An 11,568-nucleotide genomic window follows, 5' to 3' on the forward strand; every position below is an offset into this window, starting at 1 on the left:
ATAACCGAAAAATCGGTATGGTATAAATTTTATAAAAACAACCGTCCGAACCGCACCATTGATACCCATAGCGCCTCTGTGTACAGAAACACCCTAAACTATGGAGAAATTGTCAACTACACACCTAAACTGTGCAGGGCCCTATGACTTCCCTTGAACTCATTTTTTTTCGTATTATCTACTCCGTTGAACTTATTTGTTCGTATTATTCAAATCCAAATGTCCAAACCCTCATCCTCTCTCAATCCTTTCGTCCTCTTTCTTTCACTGTTACGATCTCCATCTCTTCTTTTATTCTTTTTCTAATCACTAGATGAGGGTCGATCGTTTGAGTTTGAAAGACTCAAATGAAAAAAGACATTAAGACATTTTTTTAGTTTGGAATATATTTATTTTCTTTACTAGGTAATTACTGTATGGGGTAAATATTACAAAAAATAAGTTTAAGGGGATAATAATTTTTTTTTTTAAAATAATGTTAGAGATGTCATAGGACCTGCATAATTTAAATGTGTAATTGACAATTTTGTCACAGTTTAGGAATCTTTCGATGTTTTATCCCTATAAGTTGTAAAACCTCCTGTGTTTTCTACTTGAGGTTGATGCATATAGTTAAAGGAAATGACATATTTTATGTGATTAACTTAACTACTTAATAGACGAAGGAAATGGTCAATTAAAATAGAGTTTAATTTAAGTGTCTAAATGAAATATCCACAAAAGATTGAGACACTGACTATGTATTAACTCTAGATTTTACTTATGAGTGGCACACTTAGTAGCCGTCTGGCCATAAAAATTATTCACTTTTTTCAGGATTTTTTTTTTACTTTTTTTACTTTTAGGCGTTTGGCCATAAATATTCGGAATACAACTTGAAGTTGTATTCCGGAATACCAAAAACAAGAAAAACTTGTTTTTCAAATTTTTTTCACTTTTTTACACTATATTTCACCAAAAACTACAATTTCAAAAACTATGGTCAAACACAACTCCAACTCCAACTTCAAAAATTCCAAAAAAAGTTAATTTGTTTTTGGTATGTATGGCCAAACGGCACCTTAAATTAGGAATCTGAAAGGGGCTTTCTGTTATTAGGATTAGAGAACTCAATTCAATTAATTCCACCGGCCCCCCAATATTTTGCAAAATTTAGAAATAACTCCACAAATTTCTTTTTTCTCTATCTGGGGCCTCTGTGTGTGTGTGTGTGTATATATCCATCATCTTCAGAACAACCCACCAAACGGCTATTATTAGTTGTCAATTATAGACACTAAACCATAACTTAACCCCTCTTTGGGAAGTGGGTGCTTTTTTTTTATGTAATTCTCACTTCTGTTTCGTATGGAAGGGGTAATTTGGCAAAAATTGTGGCATTTTGTTGAATAGATTGGTGCTTCTAATGATGTCTGATGATTACTATTACACTTCAAAAAAGAGTGATGATATTTGCCCTGATGTTTGTGGCCAGGTAATTAATTCTCACCAATAAACAGTTTATTTTTCAGCTCATTGGTTGTATAGCATGCTGTTTTTTTTTTAAATTCTGCCAAGATCATATGGTTTTGTCATTGTGAAATAAAGTATGTGTTTTTATTAGCCTATTGACTGCTTGACATGGATTATTTAAACCCCAGAACCTTGAATTGATTGGAAATTAGTTGTCCCTAGAGCTTCTTTTTTCTTTGTTTTTTTTGGATTTGCAATTTTTTTTTCTGGAGACAAATTGTGCAAGTTCATCATCTTCCAATCTTTTTCTTTGAGAGAAAATTGTATAATTCTGTTTTCTCTGATTAACCTTTGTTTTGTTTTTCTCCAGAGTTTTGATTTGTGATGTTTTTGCTGTTGGGAATTTCAAGTTTTGTTATCTTTCTGACTGCTCTATCATGCTTTTTATAGTATTTTTTCATGGCTTATTCGCTTCCGTTTTTTCTTTTTTCGTACTGCTTTGAATTGCTTATCCTTGCGCCGAGGTCTAACTGGAAACAGCCTCTCTACCTCCCCCAAGGTAGGGGCAAGGTTTGCGTACATTCTACCCTCCCCAGACCCCACTTTGTGGATTTCACTAGGTATATTGTTCTTGTTGTTGTTGAAGTTTTCATGTTTTATGGTTCTATAAGTGACTAAAAGAAGATAGCACAGTAAATTAGTTTCTTTCTCTGTCTTGGAGGATACATGAGAAACTCTCTCTATATACTGAACATGTTTGGAGAAGGAAAACTGTTTATTAGTTTGTCAAATAAAAGAAAAAAAAATTAACATAAAAGAAAGAGAAAGCTTGTGTATCCTCTCCACCCAAAAGGAAAGAGAAAACCTACAAAAAATAAAAGAAAAAGAGTTAACATCTTGGGTTATAATCAGTTATTACCACTTTAGCTTGTGTACTTAGAAAGTTACTGTTTTACTGTGCAGCAGGATTCACCCACAACATTAAGCATGTCAAGACTACGGTGTATGCTTCGAGGATTGGATTTGAAGACTATCATCTTTTTGCTTGTGGTTGTGCCAATGTTCGTAGTTGGCGCGTACTTGCATGGGCAGAAAATTACCTATTTTTTCCGCCCCCTCTGGCAATCTCCTCCGAAGCCCTTTATTGAAATTACTCACTATTACCATGAGAATGTACCGATGGAAAATATTTGCAAGCTCCATGGGTGGGGAATTCGTGAATATCCTAGGCATGTCTTTGATGCAGTTCTGTTCAGTAATGAAGTAGATATGCTTAAAATCAGATGGAAGGAATTGTATCCTTACATCACACAGTTTGTTCTTCTTGAGTCAAACTCAACGTTTACTGGGTTGCCTAAACTCCATAATTTTGCAACTAATCGGGACCAATTTAAGTTTATTGAGCCTCGCTTGACATATGGAAACATTCCGGGAAGAGCCAAAAAAGGTGAAAATCCATTTGTTGAAGAGGCTTATCAGAGAGTAGCATTGGACCAACTACTGAAACTCGCTGGCATTGAGGATGATGATTTGCTTATAATGTCTGACGTTGATGAGATTCCGAGCGCTCATACTATCAATCTTTTGAGGTGGTGCGATGACATTCCTCATGTCCTTCACCTTCATTTGAGGAATTACTTGTACTCGTTTGAATTTCAGATTAAGCACAGAAGCTGGAGAGCTTCAGTCCACAGGTATGAGAGTGGCAAGACTAGATATGCACACTACCGTCAGGGTGATTACCTTTTGGCAGATGCAGGTTGGCATTGTAGCTTTTGTTTCCGCCACATTAGTGACTTTATATTCAAGATGAAAGCTTACAGCCACAATGATAGAGTGAGGTTTTCACATTATCTGAATCCTACAAGGATTCAGGATGTCATTTGTAAAGGAGATGATTTATATGACATGCTTCCTGAGGAGTACACGTTCAAGGATATTATCGGCAGCATGGGACCTATCCCCCATTCATACTCGGCAGTTGATCTTCCTTCTTATCTGTTTGAAAATCCAGACAAGTACAGATATCTTTTGCCTGGGAACTGCAAAAGAGAAAAGGGCTAAGTCTTAACACAGAGTTGGGAACTCTTCTTAACACAGGAGGAGGTGCTCAGGGGCAGATTTTACGTTGCGCCTTGAGGGGCTCTAATCAGATAAGTGGTAATCGTGGTTTACCAGTATTAGATACGGTTATACCTTGTGTGCAGAAAGGTCGAAGGGAGGGGGTTTTTTCGTGATACTGGTACATTCATTTGCCAAGATGAAGATTTTATTTAGGGGAGGAGGACATGAAGCTTTTCGGTAAATTGATTATTGTTTCCATCTGTATTGCATTACCCTGAGATAATAGGACTTCTCTGAATGACAATAATCAGACATTTTTGTTAATGAATTTCGTGTTCTTTCTCTTCTCCTCTCAGAGTAATTTAATTCCAATATTTACTGTAATGGTGCTTTCATTGAATTTCATTGTTATGATCTTGACCACCTGATTCATTTTTCTCTCGGTTGTAGCACTATACGTACATTGATCGTGGGGTGCTATTATTATTAGTAGTTTATGTAGCATTGTTGACTATATTCATTTTACTACTAAAACATCTGCTAAATAGATTTCAGTTTGAATGAATAAATAGAGCTCTTTTAGAATCAGGTATTTGCAGCATTTGTGATTTTTGTAGGTAGTAATGGGGGAGATATGAAGGGAAGTTCTGAAACCATTGAATGATCCATTTGCCATCTTGTTGAGAAATGTGGAACTAGTCTTTCTGAGAAGAAAATACGTCCATAACATTGCCTATCTATTTGGGAGAAGGATTATGTTTTTAGGTAGTGACTTGGAACAGTGAGTTTGTGTTCTGTTTGTTCCTTTATATTCCATAAATGAGTTGCATTGTGCTTATTATTTTCTTGATCATTGTAAGGCATTATTTAGGTGTTCTTTGCCCTGTGTTGCTTGGGCTCTTCAAAAACGCCGCCGGGTGCGTGTCGGATACTCTAAAAGTAGTGCATTTTTGTAGGATCCGACAGGGGTGTGGCAACATTTTCCAGGAGTCCGAGCAGCATAATCTTTGCCTACTAGATGACTAAGTGCTCAAGTCTAATGTATTCAAGGCAAGCCCTTTGAAGGATATTGCTCTTTCCAGAGCATGATCACATGCTCCAATTGCCTGGTGATGCCCGTTGAGTGTAGCCGAGACCACAATCCCTGGGGCACAAGTTAGAAGTACTGGCGGATAAAAATATAAATTTATTAGGTTCAACCTTAAGTTCTTACTATTGAACCTGCTACACTTTTGAAATAATGGATTCCGAATTTAATATTTGTTGAAACTTTTGTGATTTTTCACATAAATATTGATATTCCGTGATTACCAAATTTTAGTTATTTTTCACATTGTCTATATACTCCATGCGCCTCTGGCTGGAAGGCTCTGCAATTACCAAATTTACATGCATATGTTATTCCTCTCTCTAGACATTTCCATATTGTAGTGGTTCAAACTGAGGTTTGATGCTTCTTGGTCACCTATGACTATAAATGCACATTTGTAGCAAAATCTGTCCTAGTTGTCATGAATCAGGTGAACATGGTAACTCCCCACTAGAGACATTATAGCTGAATTAGTGAGCATTTTGTTTCTGTTAAGATGAGTATATTTGAAAACTTTAATGACGGGAGGGGTATTTTTTAATCCAAATTTGTAACGGAGGATATTTGTAGCCCTTTTCCCAAAGTAGGGGGAGTTTTTGACCCTTTTCCCTTAATAATAAGAGTAAAATTGGTAATAAATGGTAAAAAAAATTCTTGATTTTCCGAACTGGACATGTATTTTCAGTATACTCGACAAGGAATGGGCAGAGGGAATACTAAATATGAAAACTGCGAAAGCCACCAACAATAATTCAAGCTACGAAAGCATTAGAAGCAAAACCAACAATATTAATTCTAGCTGCGAGGAATTAACCAACACAAAAAGATGCGAACATAATTCAGATCACACATTTTCCCATTTCTATTTCCTCCCCGAAGACAAGGAATACTCATTTCTGCTTTCTCTACATCACGCGAGCTCATTGAAAAGGTCATAACAAAATGAGACAGTAACCTAGCCTGGCTCCCATTAATATGTTTTTGGTACTCCATTTATTAGTTTTCTTGCAACCCGATAACTAATAATCAAGTCTGTTATGGATTTGGACCTGTTAAGACTCTTCATATTGGTATTGCTAGAATTCAGAGGGAGAAGGAACTACTCTTTTAGGTTTCATAAACTTTTTCAGCAAAGAGGCACAATGGCTCAACTAAACTGTTAGAAAATAATGAAAAATGGAGCACAACATTGTAGTCCAGTCAATTCAATCTGAATATATTATCGAAACAGTAATTTGGTTCACTGATAATATACAAGAGTCGCCACTGTAGATTCTTCCATGTACTACTACTCTTCTGCAGCACAATTGCTCTGACAAAACATTATGAGAAGGGAATGGGAATTATTACTTAAACAATGTGGATACAAGAAAACTACAGATGAGGACATTCAGGTGCACTGCCAATGTCTGTGTGCCTTGCTGTACTTCACCCAAATTCAAAAATGTAGATGCAAAAGCAGCACACAGGAAGAAATAGTTAGCTTGATTCCTTGCCCATGTGAAACCACGAACTTTCTTCCTGATTTGCTTGCATAGATCAAGTACCATAAGTAACACCAGCCTCTATTGCACTGCATGTGTACATCCAACGAGCCCTATTTCTATGTCAAAGTTGGAATCCCGGTCAGTCGCTGTCCCAAGTTTCATCAAAGTCCTTTGAGCTTTTCACCTTCCTCTTGCTCTCGCGGGTGTCCTCGTTTTTCTTCATTTGTCCTTGACCACGAGTCCTAAAGCTATTACCAACTCCACTTGATGCCCTCGAACCGGGTGCATCCTCTGCATCTGATTCCCACTTTGCTATCTTATCATAATCCTCCCCCTCATCACTACTACTTCTATACTCACTTGGTTGAGTTGAGTTCTGCCCACCCTCATCATCTGAAGTCCACATGGCTTCCTCAAGGTCACTTAGCATATCTGCAGCAGAACCATCTGTAGCCATCGCTCCCTTCAAATAAGGGTCAAAATTTCTGCTTGGTCCTCCCTCATTTTTAGGTCTATTGCTCTTACCTTTCTGCCATTTCTCTGTTTTATACTTGGGATGCCTGACTGGAGCCTTGTATGTGTCGGTATCTCTCCTACCACGCCGTCGATCATCATCATCATCTAACTCACCATCATCTTCAGATACATCATCGTGTTCATCATCATCATCATCATCATCAGCTATGTTCCTTCCATATGTCTTACTCCCGCCACTTGTCCTTCCTCCAGTTTCATTATCTGATTCATCACTTCCAATCATTCCAGAGCTTCTGAATCGACTACCTATATCTTCTTTGTTCCAATATCTAAGCTTCCCCGCTTCTTCTTTCTCTGCTTCTTCTTCAGCTGCCCATTCGTCATCAGCTGCCTTTTCTATCTGAGCTATGAAATTGTCAAGCTCCTCCTGATCACTGTCTTCAGCTACTGAATGTTTTTCGTCTACACTACCGCTGTGAGTACCATTATCATCCTGAAAGACATATGGGCTTCCTTCTTTCTTATCAATAGCATTGAAGAATGTGGATGCTACTCGCTGGATGCTGGCTCTGGCAGCTGGATCATCAGGATTTATTCCCTTCCTCCGGAGCTCTTGCTCTATTTTCTTTATGTTTAATTTCTGTGATTCTAGTGCTTGTTCGAATCGGGCTTTAAATAATGCCTACATACCAAAGATAACATTGTCAAACAGTAGACCTGTACTCAGTAATCAAAAGATGTTCAAATTTTCAATCCTAGGCGAGTAGCAGAAAATTCAGCTCATTACATACAATAGGAATTGAAAGAGTTCACAGTTCACATGGATCAACAAATTTTCAACAGATGAGACATGTCTTTTAATCGGTGTAACTGAAGAATGGGTTCACAACTTCACATGCAAGAGAATTAAACGTCAGTTGAACTGAATACAACAAATGGACCTAGAGTACATATCAAATATTGATGCTTTCTTAAGATTCATATCTCCGTGGGAGTTTTACATCACATACGTGCATGAAACACAGACAGACCCCAGGTTCCCTCGAGCAAATACAAAACTAAAGGGCTAAAAGAAACATATAGCAATTCATCAACACAATTTACTAGTAGGCCTTAGATAAGCAATGGATTGACTCGCAATGGGCAAGGAAAAGAAAAGGAGATTTGTACTCACCTTCCTTTTTGTAAGTGTGTTCATAGGTATCAAATTCTTTGGCTGGCGGTAGTTTCTGCCACGAAACATAATAATTGTTTTCACATTATGTATGTTAACCACAATTCCACCACTTAGTCGAGCCAGCATTGAAGCCATCTCCTTAATTTTTTCCTTAGGGAAGTTATCACAACAAACTTGCACAGTCTCATGAAACTTCCAGTGGAGATGCATATTTTGGACAACTCCTCCAAAGACTCCACGAACACCAACAGGTACATAATTTTTATTCCTGAAACCAATCTTCTTATACGCTTGCAGTTGCTCAGGAGTCAAAAGCTCAGGATCATGCCGCGGAAATGGTAAATCTGGGAGCTCATATTTTTTCAGCTTCTGAAGTAGCAACGCCACTTTTTTCTTTGCCTACACTAGTAAAGGAAGTGAGACGTTTGAGTTGGATTAATAAGGTGTTGTTGAGTATATATACACAAAAACGCAACACTCTTAAAATGACAAATGAAACAAGATGTGAAAACGCAAAACACGACAACAGAAGCAAGATGGCACACTTGGCTGCATATTTAGAATAGTCAAAATAAAAGGTTATGCACCAATCTCTAAGCATATAGACATAAGAAACACAACAGGAGTCTGACTTTTGAACATACTGATGGTATGGTAAGAAGTTGCAACACTGTATGGTAGAGAGGCATGCAAACAAACAAAGATTTAAAATGTTTGGTAAGTAACTACAAGCACATGCAAATAGTGAAGTTTGACATAAGATCATTTCAAGTCAAAGGACTTTGGAAGCGGCTGTTAAACTTGATATCTTTAAGAGTTTAACTGTGTTCAACAAAAGCCAGAACTATTTGACAACTACAGAAGCCCCCATTATTTTCCTCAGCATCATTTGTGTTGACTTAAAGCACGTACTCCAAACGTAAGTGTTTAATATGTAAGAATTCCTGGAACATCAATGTATCACTGTAGTAATTTCATGTACTATTTCCTTAAATCAAAAGCTAACCAGGTCTTGTGCACGACTAACTTGAGCTCGTTATAAGTTTGAAAGGCTTCAGCCTGAAAATTATATTCTGACTGCAGACATCATCAACCAAATAAGCAAACATGAAACTAAAATCATGCCCTGTCAAAGGTAAACCTGTGAACGAATCGACTCTTATTATGCTAGTTTAACTATAAAGAAAATGCTCGACCCCAAGAAAGAAGCAGCAGTTTAATGCACATCTAAACGAATCCACAAGAAGAAATTTTTACTTAGCAGCATCCCCACAAGCTGCAGTAACAACAAATACACAAGCAGCAAAGCACAATTTGCTTAGAAACAAAATGGCACATTTATGGCCAAACTTCAGCACACTTGCGAAATTTCACCAATATATTTCAAGGTATGGGTAGGGCTGCATACACACCACCCTCCCCAGACCCCACTTGTGGGATTATACTGGGTATGTTATTGTATATTTTCAAGGAAAAATAATTCTTTCCTTATGAAATGGTTATTATCGTTAGACACGCTAATAGACCCAAGTATCAGAAAAGTAAGTTGTATGGACGAAAAGGGAAACAAAAAGGAATGCGAAAACATTTCTTTCTTCTGTGGACGGTTGAAATTTAACACAGTTGAAAATCACAGATTAAAAAAAAGTAACTGATCAACAAAAAGAAAGGACAAGAAAGAGTAAATTCTGAGATCATTGCCAATGATAATCTTCATAATATCTTCTAATTAGCATCTGCCTGTAAATAATTAAAGGAATAAAAGGACTTACTCTTCTTAGATTACAAATTAATCGTTCTTCATCAGTCATGAGCTTCAACTTTAACTTCTTTGACCTTCGAATCTCTCTAAGGGTTTTGCTGGACTCATTTTGCATTCTCATTGCCACTCTGCTCCTCATGCTCTTCCCTGACATCCACCTCACTCCAACATTGCAATTCCACACATTCGTTGAAGTAAAAATAGGAACTTTTACATATTTGACCGGAGAACTGATCATATTCCCACCACTTGAGATCATGTTCACCGAATCGTATCTCCTCAGAATCACATTCCTGCATTGTTCAAAGTACACAGTGAATCAAACTAGACCAAATGAGAAAGAAATTGAAAATATAAGGGTGTGTTTGGTATGACAGAAAATGTTTTCCGTAAAGCACTAATATGTTGGAAAATGTTTTCCTCTAAATAGGAGAAAATGGAGGAAAATGTTTTCTTAAAAATTTGAGGGAAAACATTTTCCGGATCAATAAAACACACCAACTCATCCCTAACCCCACCCACACCTGCCTACCTCACCTCCCCCCGCCTACCCCCTGCCTACCCCCAACCCCACCTACCCTTTGCCTCCCCCGCGCTACTCCCACCCAAATCCCCCCAATGCCTACCCTACCCCCAAACCCTTCTACCCCTACCACCGGAAGTTGCACTTCGAATTCAAAAATCTCATAGTGTTTTGCTTTGACTATATGCAAATGCTCTCATTTCCAAACTTGCTTAACAAACACAAGAATATCACTTATTTTCCAGAATATTTTTCTTAGAAAATATTTTTCGTCATACCAAACACACCCATAATCCATTTAAGTACGCCTCAACCCCAAATCAGTTAGCTCGATAGTAAAAATTGTCTTTTAAAGCATATAAAGGTCCTATAGAAAGATTTTTTTCTCCCTAAATCTGGCTTACAAAACTAGAAAATAAAAAGAAGAGAGAGAGGGGGGGAATTTTCCTGGAAGGGAGTGTGAGAAAAAAGAGAGAGGCGAAGGTTCTGAGAGAAAGCAGTTGAGTATATCTGGAGACGAACATATTCAGTGTAATCCCACAAGTGGGGTGTGGGGAAGGTAGGATGTAAGGAGACCTTTTTGTGAGGTAGAGATACTGTTTCCGTTAGAAACTCGGCTCAAAAGAAGGTATCTGACACATAGGATTGTAAGAAAATAGAAAACAAAATAGCAAGATACAAAACAAATGCAGATTACACATTGAAGAATAAGTGACTATGCTATAACTTAATACTACTACTAAATGGAAAAGAGGAGAATAGATAATGCACTGCAGGCACTCCTCACCTACTCTTCTACCCTAAATGAATAAAAAAGAAGTGAAAATATAGTGCTGAATTTGTGCATTTAAGTACGCCTCAAACCCCAAATCAGTTAACATTTTGTCTTTTAAAGCAGATAAAGGTCCTATAGAATGATATTTTTCACCAAACTAGAAAAGTAAAACGAAGAGAGAGGCGAAATATACTTACTGTAAGGGAGTGTAGGAGAAGAGAGAGGCGAGGGTTGTGAGAGAGCGCCGCTGAATATATCTGGAAACCAACATGATGACGACGACGCCAATGGAGAAATCAATCACTCAGCTTTCCCTCCTTTCATTATACCCTAATCGTCAATGGTGCATAGGGGTTTTTCGAGGGTTTTAGCTGCAAGCCTATTCCCTGCGCAAAGTTTTACTTTCTTCCAATTCCTCTTTATTGGAGTAGCTCTCCTTTTTTTGGGTCAAAATTTACAAAGCGTGAAAAATGCCTTTTAAGTATACAGAATTCATATACTCCCTCCGTTTCCAAATGTTGTCTCAGAGCCCGGTTGGATTAAATGAAAAAAAGTATGCTTAAAGGGTTTTTAGTGCTTATAGTACTTTTAAGTGCTGAAAATTATTTTATAAATAAGTATTTATGTGTTTGGATAAAAGTGATTAAAAGGTTTTTAGAAGTAAGGGTAGTATTGAAATTAACAGAAAATATAAGAGATAAAAGGGTAAAGTTGTTGGTCAAACCAAAATGGCTTTTAAGCTAAAAAAATAAGTTAGGGTT

The 11,568-nt window shown here is 37.4% G+C and overlaps 2 protein-coding genes across 4 annotated transcripts; one reads left to right on the forward strand and one right to left on the reverse strand.

Moving 5' to 3' along the window:
- The first annotated feature begins 1,203 nt into the window (after positions 1 to 1,203).
- LOC132616941 (uncharacterized) lies at positions 1,204 to 4,854 on the forward strand. Of its 3 annotated transcripts, XR_009573483.1 has the most exons (3): positions 1,205 to 1,474; positions 2,416 to 3,753; positions 4,473 to 4,854. XR_009573483.1 is itself a non-coding variant. In XM_060331731.1 (2 exons), exons 1-2 carry the CDS (start codon positions 1,406 to 1,408, stop codon positions 3,514 to 3,516), a joined length of 1,167 nt encoding a protein of 388 aa, XP_060187714.1. In that variant the 5' UTR covers positions 1,204 to 1,405; the 3' UTR covers positions 3,517 to 3,858. The 3 variants fall into 3 exon arrangements, 2 of the variants coding, with proteins under 2 accessions (XP_060187714.1, XP_060187713.1); XM_060331731.1 differs by lacking the exon at positions 4,473 to 4,854 and having other exon boundaries at positions 1,204 to 1,474; positions 2,419 to 3,858; XM_060331730.1 differs by lacking the exon at positions 4,473 to 4,854 and having other exon boundaries at positions 2,416 to 3,858.
- Positions 4,855 to 5,801: 947 nt separating this feature from the next.
- On the reverse strand, positions 5,802 to 11,292 carry LOC132617304 (CRM-domain containing factor CFM9, mitochondrial). Its single transcript, XM_060332277.1, has 4 exons — positions 11,005 to 11,292; positions 9,520 to 9,802; positions 7,745 to 8,146; positions 5,802 to 7,252 (listed from the first exon to the last, which is right to left on the reverse strand). Exons 1-4 carry the CDS (start codon positions 11,076 to 11,078, stop codon positions 6,233 to 6,235), a joined length of 1,779 nt encoding a protein of 592 aa, XP_060188260.1. The 5' UTR covers positions 11,079 to 11,292; the 3' UTR covers positions 5,802 to 6,232.
- Positions 11,293 to 11,568: the final 276 nt, after the last annotated feature.

The sequence above is a fragment of the Lycium barbarum genome, chromosome 11 (assembly GCF_019175385.1).
Source record: "Lycium barbarum isolate Lr01 chromosome 11, ASM1917538v2, whole genome shotgun sequence".
In the NCBI taxonomy this organism is placed as follows: domain Eukaryota; kingdom Viridiplantae; phylum Streptophyta; class Magnoliopsida; order Solanales; family Solanaceae; genus Lycium; species Lycium barbarum.

What these genes read in the sequence shown, in the direction of transcription:
- LOC132616941 (XM_060331730.1), top strand. Translation starts at nt 1,406, where the DNA reads ATGATGTCTGATGATTACTATTACACTTCAAAAAAGAGTGATGATATT. An exon ending in GCCCTGATGTTTGTGGCCAG is followed by an intron (nt 1,475 to 2,415) that starts GTAATTAATTCT and finishes TTTACTGTGCAG; the next exon opens with CAGGATTCACCCACAACATT.
- LOC132617304 (XM_060332277.1), bottom strand. Translation starts at nt 11,078, where the DNA reads ATGTTGGTTTCCAGATATATTCAGCGGCGCTCTCTCACAACCCTCGCC. An exon ending in TAATTTGTAATCTAAGAAGA is followed by an intron (nt 8,147 to 9,519) that starts GTAAGTCCTTTT and finishes TTACTAGTGTAG; the next exon opens with GCAAAGAAAAAAGTGGCGTT. An exon ending in ACACACTTACAAAAAGGAAG is followed by an intron (nt 7,253 to 7,744) that starts GTGAGTACAAAT and finishes TTTGGTATGTAG; the next exon opens with GCATTATTTAAAGCCCGATT.